The sequence below is a fragment of the Perca flavescens genome, chromosome 20 (genome assembly GCF_004354835.1).
Source record: "Perca flavescens isolate YP-PL-M2 chromosome 20, PFLA_1.0, whole genome shotgun sequence".
Taxonomy (NCBI): domain Eukaryota; kingdom Metazoa; phylum Chordata; class Actinopteri; order Perciformes; family Percidae; genus Perca; species Perca flavescens.
The window spans coordinates 22,744,904-22,763,470 of NC_041350.1; the positions used below are offsets into that span (position 1 = coordinate 22,744,904).

General features: G+C 41.8%; 1 protein-coding gene across 1 annotated transcript in view; it reads right to left on the reverse strand.

The window, feature by feature from the left end:
- Positions 1-545: 545 nt before the first annotated feature.
- stard9 (StAR-related lipid transfer (START) domain containing 9) overlaps positions 546-18,567 on the reverse strand; it is a 46,229-nt gene continuing 28,207 nt past the window's right edge. The window contains exons 18-32 of the mRNA XM_028565652.1: positions 17,859-17,941; positions 17,559-17,620; positions 16,878-17,071; positions 16,194-16,674; positions 9,126-15,983; positions 8,483-8,680; positions 8,167-8,350; positions 7,426-7,572; positions 6,601-6,700; positions 6,240-6,406; positions 6,022-6,086; positions 5,663-5,865; positions 4,412-4,491; positions 3,828-3,986; positions 546-2,914 (exon numbers count right to left, since the gene is read on the reverse strand). Coding sequence (XP_028421453.1) covers positions 2,789-2,914; positions 3,828-3,986; positions 4,412-4,491; positions 5,663-5,865; positions 6,022-6,086; positions 6,240-6,406; positions 6,601-6,700; positions 7,426-7,572; positions 8,167-8,350; positions 8,483-8,680; positions 9,126-15,983; positions 16,194-16,674; positions 16,878-17,071; positions 17,559-17,620; positions 17,859-17,941 — 9,107 coding nt within the window. The 3' untranslated portion in view covers positions 546-2,788. The remainder of the gene's footprint in view (positions 2,915-3,827; positions 3,987-4,411; positions 4,492-5,662; positions 5,866-6,021; positions 6,087-6,239; positions 6,407-6,600; positions 6,701-7,425; positions 7,573-8,166; positions 8,351-8,482; positions 8,681-9,125; positions 15,984-16,193; positions 16,675-16,877; positions 17,072-17,558; positions 17,621-17,858; positions 17,942-18,567) is intronic.

Below are 18,567 nucleotides of genomic sequence, written 5' to 3' on the forward strand. Positions count from 1 at the left end.
CAGGATTCATGTCTATGAGCTGTTGGCAGTTCCACCAAGTGATGCCCCATCAGATGGTTTCATTTAAATAACCTTTCAAGACCCAAAAACTAATAAAAACCTAAAAAGGTGTAGACTGCTTACAATAAGTGCTGGGTATCGTTTGACATGTTCCGATAGTAGTGCCGATACAATACCCCATTATCCATACCAGCACAAAAAAGATACATTGAGGAACAGAGAATTTTCTTTTTACAAAATAATTTTTTTTCTATATAACAAAAGAAGACAACTGTATATATTAGGGAAAGTAGAGTATGAATAGGAGCAAGCGTTCCCTGCCAGCTTTTGGTACTTGACAGTTTGATATTCTGTGCTTAAAGCACATTTAAATCAGCACTAAAGATACAGAGGTTCAATACCCAGGGCTACTTAGACTAATTGCAAATGATTAAATGAAGGAATTAAAGATTCTGATATACTGTGTTGTCACTTGAGGATAATTTGGGGAACAGACATTCACACAAACTCCAACTTTCCAAAAAAAAAATAAGGAAAAACAACAGTTCACTTAAAATATGCATTGCATTCATAAAAAATGGCCAAACACACGGGACGTGCCACATTACATCTTATTAGCAACAGGAAGCAGGGTGTTTATAATAAAATACATTTACAACACATAGTCAAAACATAAATAACAATGCTTTTTACAAAATGAAACAAGCACTTAAAAATCTATAGAAACAGAAAACAGTACAAAAAGTTGTCACTATGTTCCTTAACTCGGTGTCTTCAGTATTTGTCTCTTTCTCTTTGGTTCCCCCTGGAACATCTTTAGTCATAAACTAAGCGCTACCAAAAATGTCCTGAACCTTCAACTACTGTAAATAATATGGCTTCATATCTGGGTAAAGCTGACCCAGCCGGGACTGAGACCAGTCCTGCCTGTGATCAGCGTCTGCATAGCTTCAACACTGTGCAAACAAAAACAAAATCACTTTTTAATATGCAAAATTAATAAATGCATTCAAAGTTTTGTGCAAGCCGCTGTAAACACAGCACCATGCTCATAAAATAACCCCAACACAACTATAAAAAAAAACATTCAACAGCATTTCCAACTGAAGGCAAGAGGAACAAAATAAATACGACAGACTTCAGAAACTGGTCAAAAAAAGGCCTTAGCTCATGCAGATTCAGAGTACCATATTGTGTCCATATCTTACTGCAGCTTTAAAAGTTAAAATAAAGGAGAGCAGAGGTCAGTTACAGAGCAGGCGGGATCCTGCCCTTTGACTTTTTAAAAGTTCTCAACTTTCCAACTCACAAGCTGCTGGTTTGGATACAAAAATTGTTTTTAAACTGTTTCGTTTCCTGCAGCGAGATAGTGATGCTGAGTAGTTTCACATGTGCAGCTCCCTATACATTAAAAATAACAGCTGAAGAGTGACTAAATAATTCTTAGGATTTCTTCAATACACCACATAGCTTAGGGACTGTAGGAAAATGATTGAGGTAGTTGAACCTTATATTTCACTTTGCAAGGCCCTCCTCAGGGGTCCTAATGTTTTCTTTAAACCTTTAAAATGCGGTCTTTATATTGAACTTTTAACTATATTGCAAAAGAAGGCTGAAATAAAATTCAGGACAGGAAATAAATAAAAGACCTTCCCCTGCTCTCCCAAAAAAAAGCCAGACTACCTCCCCCTTTTCTTACACCACCCCCTAATAATTTGTCATACAGTCCCTTTATATACTTTCTGATCATACCCCCTTTTGCTGCAAAAATGTTAAAGGACATTTGACGTAAATCTTCTGCAGAATTAAGGTGTTTGAGTGGCTAAAATATGCAGTGCCCGATGATATAAGTACATACAAATCAGGGTTACAGTACATAGTATTTGCAAATAGTTCCTTCATATGTTCATATTTCCTTCATTTAGGTGTCTCCTTAGTTGACATGCATGCAAAATAAACTCAACTGACCTACAAATACTTTCCACCCTAAGTATGTCTCAGTGTTCCAGCTTTCATTTAGTCATATCTAAATGACCCCCCCCCCCCACCATTGTCTAGGTGAAAACAAAGCATTTAAGTGTTTGCAAAAACTGCATGACGCAGACAATGTTATACTGCCTTCTGTATATTGGCCTAATCTCAGCTATATTGATATGTGCCTCTAAGAACAAGCTGGCTGCATCCATCCATCCATCCAGAAAGTAAACACAGGTGAAAATAGATATATATAGTAGATATACATCAAATCAGTGTATCTGTTGACCGACTCTTTGACTTCTATTTAAAGGTTCTCTAGCTAGGATGTCCTTGCTGACTTTAACATATTTGGCTGTTACAATATGGTAGAACTCAATAGACACCATGTTGCTAACAGGGAATTAAGGGAGTTAAATAGCTGATACTTCATCAGTTTATAAATATTATAATATAAATAGGTCATCACATGAATGGATCGATTAGGTGGGGTAACTTTGTTTAGGCTTAGACAGCTTGATGACTAACTATCCGAGGCTACACAGCATGAGTCATGCCAAGTCCCTTAGACTTCTAATCAATCTTTGGTAAAATAGGATTATGATTGTTACAAGCATTCATGTACATCACAAATATACAAAAATACAGTTTCAATATCTTATCAAAAAAATACCTTCATATAAAAAAAGAAAGCTGCTTCAACTTTGTAACTGGGAAACAATACAACAGTGCTCTTAGAATAATACAAAAAGTAAATACATTTCAGGTGCAAATTTAAAAAGGCAGACTAACTCCATGCTGGAGACAGTTTAGTCTAAAGAGTCTTTGTGAGTCCGGTGGATTTAGCGAGGAAAGCGTCCAGATCAGCGATGACAGCTGCCTGTCTTCTGGAAACAGTGTTCAACAGTCGGTGAGGAAAGGATGGAGTTCCTAGGTCCACCTGGAGAAGAACAAAATGATATGGCCATGACCTCTTTCACATCTATAGCACTGCCTGGCAACCATTATTCAAATCGGAGTCAAAAGCAGACTCACTGCACAGTTAGACTGTGATGTATGTAAATGAATACACCTTTTAATCGTTTTCAGTAACATTTTGTCCAGTTTTTAATCAGATTGCTTGGTGACTAAAATTCCACTTCAAAATGTTACGTGTCTCAGATTTTCATTTTGATTTAATTTGATTACAATACAAGAAATTGTGGATTACAAGATTGTTAGTTCATACTGTAACTACCATTAATAGCTGGGCGATATGGAGAAAATCAAATAGCACAATATTTTTGACCAAATACTCGCAACGATATTGTAGTGTTGACCATGGATGCTTTCACAAAATATTTACACAATGACGTTTTTGATAAATAATCATCAGTAATGTGGATATAATGACTAAGTGGGGTAAAGGCAAATAATAGAACAGTTACAACAAGTCTGGTAAGTTCAGAAAATGACATCACTTTACTGTAATGACTTTAAAACCAAGAAAAGACAACACTTATGCCATATTATGATATCCCGATATCCAAAATCTAAGACGATATCTAGTCTCATATCACAATATCGATATAATATCGATATATTGCCCAGCTCTACCACGTGGGTTTAATTCCTGCACAGCACTTCCACATGTGGAGGTCGGACAAAAGCGGCGCGTTGATGTTTCTTCTTAAAGCCTGTGTCATCTTCCCACAAGTGTTTTTGAGACTTTCACATTCACACAGAATGCATGTATCCATCTAGGATCAACCCAAACATCTGTGCTTTTACTGGCAGTTAAAATGTGGCAGCGTTGCTAGTGAGCACAACACATATGTCAGCTTGCGAAGTAGTTTATAGCAACCATGTCTCACCTGTAGCAGGTAGATGACCCTGGTGGCTTCCTGTCCATCCCGTCTAATTGGCTGCAGGATCCAGCAACTGGGCATCATCTCCCCTCGGACGGCATCCACACTGGGACGAGGCAGAGACTCCTCGAACACAGACTGCATTGCCAGCACAGACAAGCCACCCTGAGCCAGAGGGCAAAAGGGGAAAACCATCAATAAAATAGGCAGGGAAGCCTTTTGATCAGCCAAGAGGCAAGTGTACACTGAGATTGATAACCAACAGCTCACACAGCTTCTTCCACACCCACAGCCTCTGGGTCAGTGTTGTTTCTGTGAGCATGAGTAGCATCTAAAGTAGTATGTACTACATTGGGTGCATGACAAACTCAATGCCACGGTTTACCATTAATTGGTCTTCATTAAAAACGACAGCACTGTCTGTTTTGTTTCCTGTCGCACTAATATGACAGTGAAAGGAATTTTCTCCTTCAAACTAAAGCATGATTTTGTGTACAACAACTTATGCAGGGAATGCTCAGTGAACCTTAAACAAGGGCGACAGGCAGTAATCATCAGGACCGGCTGGTTCATTTTGCAGCTCTGCTTACCTGTTTGGACTTGGTGCTGATGCAGCAGAAGTCCCGCGGCTGGCTGAGGTGGCAGGTGGACGGATCCGTTAGTATATAAACTAAACAGAAATACAGAGAGAATGTGTCAGATAGGATTAAATGGTTGATGAAAACCTGGAAATAAAAGAAAATATAAAAGAACGAAGGCAATGGAACAGAACGTTATTGCTAAACAAGGTTATAGAGCAATTTATTTTCCAACCTTCAGGGGGGGGGGGGAAGGTAAAATTCAACATATTTATATAAAGATATGATGAGCTCTTATAATAAATAATACATCAGTGTGTGGACACAAATAAAACTTTTGATCAGAGAAGACTAGATGACGCAAGAGAGGCCCGATGATGTTGCAAAGATATTAAATGCCACATACTGCAGGTGTGAAAATGGTCATGCAATACATTAAGCCAGTCAGTGATGAATGGGACTGTTGTGGGCTGTACTATACACAGCTAATGGATGCAGACGCATCATTTGAAGCAAATGCATTTGCAGGGTCCTCAAATGCCTTGCAAAAACGTATAAATAGTTGTGCAGCAAAGACAAAAATACGTTTCTCTCTTTATATTCTTGCAAGAATAATATTATTTGCAAGGTAGACTCTTCTATCACATCAAGCTCACATTGCAAATAGCCAGTATTTATCAGTATCTTATAAACTTCTTCTTTCCGTGATGAGTATCTTATGTTGCTGTTTCAGGTCTACTGATTATACCAATCAAGTGGGATTTCAGAAAATCAGCTTACAACATTTTTAACCGAGGTGAAAGTATGCGAGTATAAATCAGCAAAATGTAATTAAAGTAACAAGAGTAAAAGTGCTCAATGCAGAAAATGTATATATCATAGTATAAATTATTACTGATGAATATATGTATGAATTATTACTGATCAATGAATGTGTAAGTAGCATTTTACTTTTGTAGTTGGTTGCAAAGGAGCTAATTTTAATTATTTTATATACGGTTGGGTAGTTCAATCCATAAATATCCAGTATATTCTATAAAATGATTGCATGTTTTTTACGTAAACTATTCATTTATAAAAGAACTAGTTATTTGTCAGATTAATGTGGTGGAATGACTGCTAAATTTAAGCAGAGTAAACATATAAAGACTATATCTACCTCAAATAGCTCTTGACTAGATTGACTTTGTTACATTCTTACACTGGTAATTTAATGTATAGAAACCATGTGAGGATATAGACTAAGCAGAAATGTTAGCCCACCCAGCTGAGTGCTGTCATCTAGTGGTCGTGTCCAGACAGAACGGAACGACTGATGATACATGTGGCTCTTGGACAGCTGGCAGATGATGTTCCACAGACTGTCCAGGGGTCTGTCCAGCTCCCCGGCCCCAAGGAAACCATGGACAGATGGGCTGGAGGAGGGCTTGTAGTAAGCCTGGATACCTCCTTCTTCTCCCTGGTAGCTAAATGAAAACAGACATAATACATTATTGATTTTGAGGGACTTAAGTTAAGCCTTCACTTTGCATGGGATTCATCTCAGACAGAGAGGAAGTCCTTGATTTGAAGGTTGATAATTTTTTTTGGATGAGTTTATCAAAGAGAGTGACTGAGTTCACCTCCAGCCTGCTGTGGCCTTGCCCCTTAGCAGGCTGCTCAAATCCCCAGAGGAAGCCAGTCGTACCTGTGGAGACAAAAAACTTGCAATTCAACCTGATACAAACGTCTGATAAGGGTAGATTAAAACATTGGTTATAATGTTTAGTCAATAACAGTGGCATTTAATGGCTGGGTGTTTTTCAGGTGTTTTTACTGAAATATAAAAGGTTTGTGTTACCTCAACCAGCGCTCGACTGAGGAGACTAGATGTGATATCCTGATAGGTTGTGGATATGAAAGAGGTGGAGCCAAAGGAGGCATTGCGGTGACGTGTACAAGATGGGGGTGATGGAGATGAAGTCATGAGGGGCTCAAACCCAGTGACAGGAGGCTCAAGGCGAACATCTAGCAGAACACAATGTTAACATGGATTTTCAATACAGACAATGGGGAGGGGGGTTAAGTATATTACTTTCTAAATTTTAGAAGATAACTGCTTTTGTTTTTTAGTTTTTTTATTAAAGCAAATTTTGAGCATACTTTTGACAGTGTTTTGCCCATGTCTGTTTAGGTTTTGTGAATCTCAGACCAGTACTTACCCTGGGCAGACAGCCAGGCTCTCTGTGACTTCACACTTTGTGGACCACATATAGGAGGACGTGTCCTGACCTTCAGCCCTTCCTCGTAGAACCCTGTGATCTGAAGGAAAACAGTAACAACGACACAATTACCGCCGTGTTGCTCATCAAAAAGGAAAATTACACTTGCATTATAAAAAACAAACAACTCGAAGGTACTTGAGCTTTCTGGGGCGCTCCTAAGAAGCTTAGTGCTGGGGAAAGACGTTTATGATGGGCTTATGGTGTTGTCATTTATACATATGTTTATTTGGTTTATAGTATCTCTATTTTGTTATCATGCTGTTGTATGGTCTTGAATATTGTGGTTGATGTGATGTCTTTTCTTGATTTTTGTCTGGGTGGGTCTCCTTAGAGCGTTCCAGATAAGTTCTGTTCTGCAGTTTAAGGAGTCAGTGCTGCTCTGTGATAGCTGCTTTCCATTCAGAAGAGTTCAAGTCCTCCATATTATTACAAAGCAGGTCCTCAGGAAAATGGAAAAAAATTGTGGTTTGACATCATGCTTGAATTTTCATACAAGCTGACCTTCTAGCATGCGCAAAATGTGCACAAATTCCAGGCGTGAGATAATCCACCTGAAAGCATTTATCTCTAAATAACGTCAAGTTTGTGAATCTGTTTGTGAACTTGTATGTTTTGTTAAAATAAAGAAAAAAATTAAAATAAAAAATAAATAAAAATATATATATATATATATATATATATATTTTTTTTTTTTAATTTCCAGTCTTGGATTCCAGCTGTAAATGTTTATCCCAAATCTTAATGTGTAACATGAGTACCAACCTGTCCAGTCAGAAGTGGCCTGTTGCCATGCTGTAGCTGGGCAGTGTTGCCGCTGTTGTACCCCGACGTTGGTCCAGAGGAAAGGCTCATGCTGGATCCTGTGCACAAGGTGCTGTTACTGATTCTTGTCCGATGCCTCGGGTCGTCCTGCAAGACCAGTGAAATAATTGTCAATACTGCTGGGTCGGGAATAAAACTGCGAGCCCCTGAAAATATCTTGTATTAACCATATTTATGTCAGCCTAATTTAAAGGTCAATGTGTTGGAATGTTATATAATCAGGAGGGGGGGAAAATATATATATATATATATATATATATATATATATATATATATATATATATATATATATATTTTTTTTTTTTTTTTTTTTCCTGATTGATACATTATCAAATCCATCTAATGTGGAGCCAAAGCAAGTTGATCAACAGGAAATCAAACGTCCACAGTTTTGATAATCTAGTAAACGTTTAATGCATTTATCAAGGAAGAAGTCCCAATATTTGCTGGTTTGAATTTGTCAAATGTGAAAATTTGCTATTTCCCTCTCTTTTATGATATATAATTTAAATATTTGGGTATTTAAATGATTTGCAAAGACAAATCTATTTCCCAGTTACCTTGGGCACCAAGGACCTGGACATTTGTCACTATTTTGTGATATTTTATAGAACAAACAAATAATTGATTAATCAAAAAATAAATCAACATATTGAGTTGCAGCCCCTTATATTTACTGACCTTGGCTTCCTGAGACAGGGCCTGCTGCTGTAGCCTCCTCTTCTCCTGCTCAGTCCTTTCTCGCAGTCGTTCTCGTGCTTTCGCAATCTCAGTCCTGGCCTCCTCCCTGGCTCGGCCGTAGTCGCGCAACAGCTGCTCAATGTCAGACGGACACTGGCCCTCCCCTCGTGGGGGGTCTGATGTTCTGTCAATTAGAGAATTCAGTGAGATCCAGTCAAGTTTTCAACACTAAACCTAAAAACATTTATGTTTTAAATGTAAGACTAATATGGGTATTTATTTTTGTTTTGATCTTGTGAGAGAACTAGTGTCTTACCTGGAGCTGTCTATCACCTCTTGGCGGAGATGTTGTAGGTATTCTTTACGTCGACTGGGCATGGCGGCAGACACCTTGGAGCCAGCCTCTGGTGGAGAGGAGCGGGGATGTTTGCTGGGACTCAGACTACGAGCTCTCCGGTAAGTCTGGAGTCGTTCCTCCCTGTCCTGCCTTAAACCCTCAATACTCCTGCGGTGTCTGAGAGGAGAGAATCACAGAAATAGAAAATACAAGGACACAAATCAGGTAAAAAAAAAAGTACATTTAGGTAGTTTAGGTCAGGTTACCTTGTTTTATCAGTTTTAGAACCGAGAATTGGACGTTAATAACTTTACAATACAAAAGTGTCTGCAGTATCAAGTATCAAATACTGTCAGGTATCGAACGCTGGCATCAAATGTGTGGTCAGATTTTTTGTCTTGTTTACTTAGTCTTTGATCATTTCCTGATCAAAATTAGGAAAGTTTCTAAAGAAAATAAGGTTTAAAATTGGCAAATTTCTTATATAGCTGCTTGTGTTGAAACAATATTAAACATTGATGCATTAAGAAGTTTAGTTTTTGCTAAAACTAAACCTAGCCCTAATCAGTTTAAGACAATGGCATATCAAAAAGAGGAGTATTTGGGTCAAGTGTATTCTTACCTAGCATACAGCTGCTGTTTGGTAGTCGCAGAGGTCGGTGGCTCCAGCTCTTCTCTGGTCCTCGGGGACAGCATCTTTAACAGTGTATCCGTCTCTCCGAGGCCGTAGTGTAGCTTAGCCTCTGTCAGCTCCACAGTCAGCGGTGTCGTCATGCTGAGGTTGACCGTCGCCATCACTTGCTCTCTCTCCTGTCGCAGCCTCTCTATCTCTCTCGTCCTTCTGCCGCTCGGGGCTGCGAACTCTACATTTGAGTCGCAGCTCTCCATCTCGCCCCACTGGGCAAAGTTTCTGCTCTTGTCGTGTTCTTTGGTAGGAAATGTGGCCACTTTGTTGGAGTGTTTTGAGTGCTGAAGGTTAATGCCCGACCAGTTGGTGAACTTGTTGTGCATGGGCAGGTCTTCTGGGTCCATCTGGTGGTGTTTACACTGGGACACACTGGCGATGGGTTTAATGTTCACGAGGACGTCTGTGCTGCACTCGCTGGGTGCCATCGACACCACATCGTCCTCTTGGAGTTGAACAGTTCTGCTGCTGACCGGGGATGGATTGTAGGAATCAGGGCAAAAATCGCCAGAATCAACTGCAGGTCTTGATGTTCTTCCATGTCTAGCTTTAGCCTGCGGTTTGTGCACATCAGTCCGTCTTAATATGGGAGAGATGTTGTTCTGCATAGTTAAATCTTTTGTTGAAGCAGAAGTCCGCCACTGCTGAGAGCTCATCTGCCATTTGGAGTATTTACAGGTAACACTTCCCCTGTCAGTCTCTGTATATCTATCCAGTGATGAATTTATAGAGCACTTATCAGCGCCTTTAGGGTTTGAGCAACTCATTTCACTCACCTTCTCAAGTGATACAGACTCCGATGTACAAGAGGAAACATCACAATCCGGTCTGGGCATTTGATCATCCTCTGAAAGAGCTGTGCAAGCTAAGTGTTTGCTAGAAGACACAGTAAGGCTGTCTCTCTCAGAATGATGGTGTGTATTTAGTGTTGATTGGTTTACTGTCTGCTTCATCTGCAAGCTTACTCCCACAGTCAGTATGGGAGATGATGCACGGTCTGTGTATGTAGCTTGTTTCTTTAAAGAAAGCGATGGGTCATTTCTTAAAGAGGGACTGTGATTTTCTTGGTAGGCGTTTTTTGATGATCTGCGGGAGACTTCAGGTACTGCAACACTTTTTTGGCCCAGTGCCTCGGGCGTGCTTTGCTTTGAGCCTCTAGAAGAAGCGGATCTTACACGTCGTTGACATTCACCTGCAGTCTTTAAAGGAAGTGTTTTCAGAAGGCCATTAGACCTTTGTGCTGCAGCAGAGGTGTTAAAGCTCAGCTCAGGCATGCTCTGCATCTTTTCATCTGTACTCTTCACCGCACAGTGCACATTTTTGTCCTGGGACACACTGACAACCTCAGAACCAACCACTCTGACTATCACATTGACTTCATTAGGTTTTGGACCTCTCACTGGGTGATGAGCAGCGACCTTCTTCTCTGCTGGTGTTGGAGACCTTTCTGTTTGGATCCCAACATCTATGGCTGTTTGAGTTGAGCAGTCTCTCCGTGTGCAGTCATTCGACTCACTGTAAGACATGCTCATATTTGACAAGTTGACACTCCTCAGACTTGACTTGAGGGCTTTGCCTGTTCTCATTTCCTGGACGTCCCCCAGCAGGTCTGAGGTGCTGTCGATAAGCTTCGAGAGGCGAGCCGACATGCTTTCCATACTGGCCCATGTTGGAGATTCTTTAACGTCTACTTTGGTTTTCTGTGTTACAGGTACATCAGTGTTACTCCTTTTGTGCCGCTCTCTCCTCTTTGGAGCACTACTGCTGTTACCAATATTTACCGTCTGAAGGCCACACTCTGTTTGAGTGCCATGCTCACATGTCCTCCTTCTTTGGGCCTGTGTTTTGCTTGCCTGGGACTCTTGCTCAGACGAGTAAACAAACATAATTTCATCCACCTGACTGGAGTTGTTACCAAAACCCACAGGATGATTGTCACTTGAAGAGCTGCCGGTCACTGTCAGATTGGCTATATGATTGTGAATATCAACAGACGCCTGTTGACAGGGCGGGAGCGGAGATGTTTTGTTCCCTTGTTCCTTATAATCCTCCATACTGCTAAGCGTACTGGAGAGCCCCTTGTTGGTGGCATAAGTGCTCAGATGGGAATTGAAAGGCGAGTTCTGCCTGTTCAAACCATTGTCAACGCTACAGCATCTTGTTATACGTTTCTCAGCGCTGTTCAAAAGTGGAGATTTACAGGATAGGTCAGCAGCACTCCCGAATGCTGGGTTCTTATAATAGTGTTGGTCTGAGTCGTCGCCTTGCCACTGGTGAACAAACGGGTTGATGTCACTGGAGGCAAAATGCATGTGGGAGTCCTGCTGTGGTTCACTATTCTTCGCATACAGGATGTTTTTTTCTACATTTGTCCTTTGTGACAATGCTTGAGGGGATAAAGAGTGTCTTTTTTGGGAGTAATCTCTAATGACTTTAACTTCACTTTTACCCTGAGTTCCAGCAAAACAAGTCTTCATTTTAAATTTGCTCGCTGACACTGTAGTAGACATATCTGCAGCCTGTCTGACTTCTTCTTTGCCATTACTCTGAGCGCCAAGCTTTACACATTTAGAGGAGAGCCGGCTGTGATGTCCTCTGGTGGTTATGTCTTCCTCCTCATCCTCATCCGATGACTTAAGAGAGGACTCATATGAAGACGGGGGATGAGTCTGGATCTTAGACTTTCTGAACCTCTTAGACTTGGCCTTTTTAGACATCAGAGCATGATTCTCCTGTTTATCATCAGGTGTGTTAAGCTCAACCTGTTTGGACATCACAGATCCATAGCAACTTGTATTTGTGAAAGCATTCCCCTGTGGTATTTTGGGTTGTTGCTGCATTGAACCAGAAATCCTTACTTCATATTTTGACTCTGCGAAGATCTTTGGGGTGAAGGTCTCTTTGTCTTTTTTCATTTCCCAATCTTGTCGGCTGTCAATAGGAGTATCCTGATCAAATTTGCACAGTGAATTTGATCCATTTTGGCATTTGCTTTTGTAATTCAAATTGACCACACAAGTCTGAGCCAAGTCATTTAAATGACTCTGTGGACAGCTGAACTCATCATGTGCTGTGACACAAGGTTTACCCCCTTTTGTGTTGACTGTTCCACCATTTCTATCACGGCCAGGAGAAACAGCAAACCCTTTCATAGAGGCATTCTCATCAGTGGGTGTCTTCTGGCTGCTGTAATGTACGTGTGGTTTGAGTTGAAGACTTCCTCCATCAGATAATAATTGTATTGCTCCAGATGCGTCAGGACTATTTTGGAAATGTTGAATCGTCCTCGGAGCGTTCTGTTTGTACGAGTAACAACCTTTATAATCAACACTGAATGTGGCTTCCACAATGACATCCTTTACGTGATTACAGCCACAGTTTTCTTTTGCATCACCTATGGTGGAAGGTTTTTTATGGGGTATTTGGTGAAGTTCAGGATTCACAGCAGGGGCATCCAAGCTCTGGATGTTCACTTCATTCAAGCAGGCATCGTGAATGATGGGATTAAGATGATATGTTACTTTTTGTTTACCTAAATCATTCACTTCTTGACACAAAGCATCTTTATCCACAGCAGTTCCTTGAGAATTATCGGAGGAATCACTCATTGAGGACAAACTAGGCCTATTTGGTTGCAAAGTGGGGTTGCCAGAGTGCTCAGACTCTCCGTGGCTGTTGGGTGTCAGATTTGATTGGATGTTTTTGGCAGAGGGGTTTTGGAAAACACAATGGTCGATTACTAGCTTGTTTAGTGTCACATCAGAGAAGTTTTGAGCTTGGTCAATCTTCGGTGTTACTTCAGTAGATGAAAGCATGTTGCTCTCAAGGCTAGTCCTCAATTGAGCTGGCAGATCTGATGCCAGGTGCTCACTGTTGTCCACTGGGTTTTCACTTATCAACCTTTCCAGTGAAAGGTGTTCTTCAAGGACTGCTCCTTCCTTTATCTGATCACTCATTTTATTACTCCGCTCTTTTTCTGTCCCTCTATTTTCATCACTATTACAGCCAAAATTACACACGGATGATGACAAAGCATTCAGGCTTTGACTCCTGCTCTTCCAGTCATCATCGCTGCCAATCAATGACAGTCTCATGTGCTCTTTGACCACCTCTGAGATTCTCAGGTCAATGGCGCTACAAATAGCATCTGACTTGCATATGTGTTTTCTGTTTTCTTGATGTTTTCTGGTGTTATGGCTTTGTGATTCCCCTGCTTTTGTTTCTGCAGCTACCGCCTTTATTGTTACATCTCCCTTTTTAACGGCTTCCCTCTCTCCCGCAGAGGTACCACTCTGAGGACTATTGTCACCACATTCAGAGTCCTCAAAGATCCGTCCAAGTTTCCTGCTCATGGGATCAGAAACTGGCGACGCCTCTGAAGCCACTTTGTCCTGTCTAACGCTGCCATTAACACAAACAGAATCAAATCTGGGGCTGTCAGCTTCCACGGCAGACTGTTCGCCTTTTGTGTTATTATTGTCATCAGGCCAAATATAATCCGGGCTGCCAGCTGCCGCAGAGCAGAAAGTTACCAAGTCTCTGCTGTTGCTCCTTTTTGGAATTTTCAGGCTGCACATGAAAGCATCCTGTTGGTCTTTGTTCCTCTTCCTGGAATTTTTACAAGATGATTTAACAAGCTCCTGCTTCAGTGCAATGTTCTGCTCAGTGCCTTTGGTTTCAGCCTCATCCAACATTTCGTCCCTAGATCCATATTTGGCATTTCCAAGCTCGTATTGCTGACTATTTTTCAACTTTTCTGTTGCATCATCTAGACTGCATAGTGCTTCATCTTCGGTTGACAGTCTGAAGGCACTTGCAGGGTCAGACATCGTGTTCAATACTGGACCTTGGTTAGTAGGACTTGTAGAGAAATGCATTACTGACCGACAACCTGACATACACATTTTAGTGTCAGAGGACATCATAGTGTCAACGGTCACCATGTCAGGTTTATCTGTGAACACCTGAAGCAATTGTACCTGTAATTCTTGTTGTTTAGTGTAGTGGATCTCAGTGGGTGACACACGAGTGGTTTGATGTAAGGTTGGTAAGGATGCTGAGCTTTTGATGCTGCTGTAGTCTGGAATAGCTATAGCTGCCTTCCCCTTATTTTCTACTTGTCCGTCTGATTGTTCTACACAACATCCTACTTCCTTAAGGGCTTCATCTGGCGTTGTCAGAATCTGAGAGTCTTGAAAATCTAATGTGTCTGATGCGCCCCTTGAATTTTCAACACTGGGTTGATCCTGCACGGTTACATTTACACCCTCAGTGCTGGTGGATGTTGAGCTGTAGCTTCTAGATCCGCTATGAGAATCTGAGAGGTTCATACTGGTTGGACTGGGACTGCTGCTGCTTCTCTCTACACCTTTGAACATAATTTTCCTTTGGAAAGGCAGAGAGTCTCTGTAAATTCTGGGACTATCTGCTGCGTCAGTGGAGGACCAGGCATCGGTGAGTGCCAGCATGTTTTCTGGCTCCCTCACGCTGCAGCTGCTCAGGGAGCGTGGGCTGATGGTCGAAGTTGTCTGCATGTTCCCAAAGTCCTCAATCATTTTGTGTACAGTGTCGCTGCCTCTTGAATCTTCTACTAATGAGTTGTGGGAAAGAGGCTTCCTTGTTGCACCAGTGTGTCTTGATTTTGGGGAGTTTTGCTGGCTCCAATACGCCTCTGCTGGGATTGCCTGAGGTTTCTGAGGGCTGTCCCGGTCTAAACTGATCTCTGCTGTTCTATTGTGCCGCATGGATGAATGGGAGCAATCTGTCACCAATGAGTAAGTTGGCACCACTGTTCGGCAATGTTTCTCCACTGCTGAGTATTTCCCACTGCTCTCCACAGCCAATGAATCCTTAGACATCTGACTGTCTTCGCTCTCTGCTTCACTCTGAGCTGCTTCCTCGTGTCTCAGCTGCTCTGCTAAGGCTGTCACATAAGCAGAGGACAGCGAATCAAGAGAGAAAAGGCTCTCACAGTCTGACGTTCCTTCATCTCGGTCTTCTTGCTCTTCCTCCCATCCCATCAATCCCTGCTGTCTCTCGAGCCATGTGCTGGTCTTGTTCATCAGAGCCTCTGTGCTATGCCACCGCCTTTGTTTAATGTCCTCAGACAGAGTCCTTTGGTCAAGCTCCTCACACGAGACCGCTGTTTTAACGGCACATTTGCTTCGGCTAATTTTGGTATCTTTAAGGCTCCTGTCTCTTCTTTGTTTCCAGTAAAATTTGCTAGCTATTCTCCCCAGAGGTTTGGGACCTCGGCCTCCATTCACACCTGATGGTGGTTTCCTGAACACTTTGGACAGGGCCGTTTTTAACCTGGGCCCAACAGAACGAGAGGAAGTCTTCTCTGTGGTTTCTGGTCTGTTGTTACCTTTGTGACTTAACTCATTCATGCAGGGGACAATCTGAGAACTGGTTTTGCGTGCTGTGGGTTCATGTACGTTTTTATTGCAGACTGGCTGCAAAATAGTTCCAAGTGGTGACTTCAGAGTAACTGAGTTCTGATCCGATCTGTTCTTGAAAGACAGGCCTCGGTTTGGCAGCAGAGGTTTTCTTTCTGGTCGTTCCCGGCAGGGCGGAGCTTGGTGCTCCTCTTTGGCAGCTTGTCTGATATTTTCAGAAGAGCTTTCTCTACTTCGGCACGCTTGACTTTGTCCTGAGAAAAACGTACCGGAACAACTTTGGGTTCTTTCCCGTGGAAGACACTCATCCGAAACCCACTTCCTGCTGCCAATGGAATCAGAAGTCGTGGAGGAATTTGACGTTAGTTCTGTGGATCTGTTTCTCTTAAGGAAGTGTCTGTCACAGAGAGAAAAAGAAAGACTAATATAAGATCTAAATTTTTTCTAAAATTCTTCTTTAAATATTTATGTAAAGGAGGCACAAGCAACCACAAAACAGCTAGATAAAAAAAGTGCTGAAACATTTTGGACTGTATTAGCCTGTTAAAAGAGCCTGTTTTTGCCCTTAACACAATTAACACTACAGGTTTTACAACTATGTGCTTACCTGAAGATAGGGGTGTTCTGTGGGTAGAGCCGGGACAGAAGATCTGCTGAGAATGAGTGTCTACGAGAAACAAATGGTCTTCCTCTGAGCTTTGAGGGGGACCCCAGCTCAGGAGACTCTGGGCTGCCTGGTCCCGGAGGCAGGGCCCTTTCCAGCCGCTGCAATTCCCTCTTAGCTTCCAACAGATGCCTCTTGCGGGCGATTCTTTCCAGCTGGTAGTGCAACTTTTTCCGACGGATGCGGCTCTCAGAGCGGCAAAGGGCGTGATGCTTCAGTAGCTCCTCCTGCACCGCCTTCTTCCTGGCCCTTACCACCTGGGACGGATGGTCCACTGTCTGACCTTCCTGGTCCTCAGACCCCTGACTTGCCCCTGGCTCCAGGAGGGGTACGGGAATAAGGTCTGTCTGAACTCCAGACTCTTTGGTGATTCTCAGCTCTACAGTTGTTAGGCGCCGTTTCTCCTGCAAAATCCACTGCTGGACTGTTGGGTAAAGATTTACAGGAGGGAATCATAAGGGGTGGATATCTTTCACATGCACAATATTTATCAATATACTAAATCTGATGTGGTTATCCAGCTATAAAACTAAATCTAGAAATCTAGAATTTAGGCTTGGATTTTAAAAGTTGACAGGTATCTGCATGAGCAATACGTTTTTTTGTGTGTGTGGAAAGACGACTTACTCTCACTGTGCTGCTGTCGAAGGTGGGCCTGCTCCCGCTCCAGCTCTCTCTCAGCCCTTTTTTGTTCAGCCTGAATCTCCTGTCGCAAACTCTCCACGTAGCGCTGCTGCTCCTCCATACGCTGCCTCGCAGTAGGCTCCTCGCTGGGGGAGAGACAGGCACCCAGCTGGTCTTGGAGCTTCACTTCTTCAACACTAAAAAAACAGACACATAGATCCAGGGTAATACAAAGTCAGAAAACTGTGATGGACAAAAAGGAAAGAGAAAATCAGAAAAGTAAAATAAATAATTTTAACTCACCTAGGTACAATTTTACGTCTAGAATTTAGTATTTAGGTTGTGGCAGGTTGAAAGTAAATGCTACTGTTGTTGGTTTACAGTTCAGCGTCTCAGCAGTAACCAAGCAACGGCTGAGCCTGTCCTGTAAACAGCTAACTGGGATTGTTCAGGAGGGTGGGGGCTAATAGAAACACATGCCATCTCGACCAACTGAACTGAAACACGTATGAAGCATTGCCCTATTTCTACAACATGAACAGGGTACAACACATGTACCGCTTATCAAATATGTATAATGTATGTTGGCAAAAAAAAGCACTCTGTGCATCACACACATACAGTATACTCAGAGTGATGAATATTGTGTTGTTCTGTGAGTTTGTTTTTGGAGGCAGTATTTACCTGTGGTCAGGGGTCAAGGGGCAAAGATCAAGGTAGGTGCAGGTCATGCCACCTTCACTGGCCTTGAAACAGTAAAGAAAAGATAAACTTTAATATTTGCTAGAAATTAAAAAGAAATAAACAATCACAAATATTCTCAACACAGTTGTATTGTAGATAATGACCAGAAACAATATACTACATCACTAGCATCACAGTATGTCAACCGCAGCATCTCATTCATCTGCTCATCATCAATATAATGACGATTGCCATCATAACTGACAGCATCATTTTCATTTTCAGCTGAGCAGCACCCACCCGTCTGCGTTCCCGGAGGACGGCTGCCTCTGCTGGGTGGTTGAAGCGGAACCTGTGCACTCCTCCCAAGGTGATCACCATCCCTGGGGACAGAGACACATCTCTTTAATCACAAGCTGTGCTCATCTTGAAGCACTGTGTTGATGCGACAGTAGGTGTATGTGCTGCAGTGTAGGAGTGGGGCATGTGAGTGGGTGTCTATAGGTTTACCCTTGGGAAGAATCTGTGCACCTTTAAGTGCGAGTACAAATATAATTGTACATTAACCCATATACAGTATGTTATCAAATCAGTTTAGTGTGTGTATATAAATTGTACATTAACCTATATATGATATTCAGCATAGTGCAACAATCACATGGCAGGTCTTAATGCTCAGTGTCAAGTTCTGCTCAGGTCACTGAATGTTTATGTCTTTTCTGACAGCATCAGCAATGCTAAAAAGATAATTGTAATATGTTTTTCTATCCATCTATTATTCATCTTTTTTGGTTTGTTTTTTACAAAACAAATTACTTACAGCAGGGGTCTTCAACATTTTTTTAAGCCAAGGACCCCTTAACTGGAAGAGGTACGGATCAGGGACCCCCTACTACATATTGTTTTTTAGTTGCATATAAAACTGGATCTAAAATAACATGTAGGGCAGCCTAAAGCCTTTATACATACCTTTTTAGTGCATAGAATACTATGCTATTAAAATAATAAT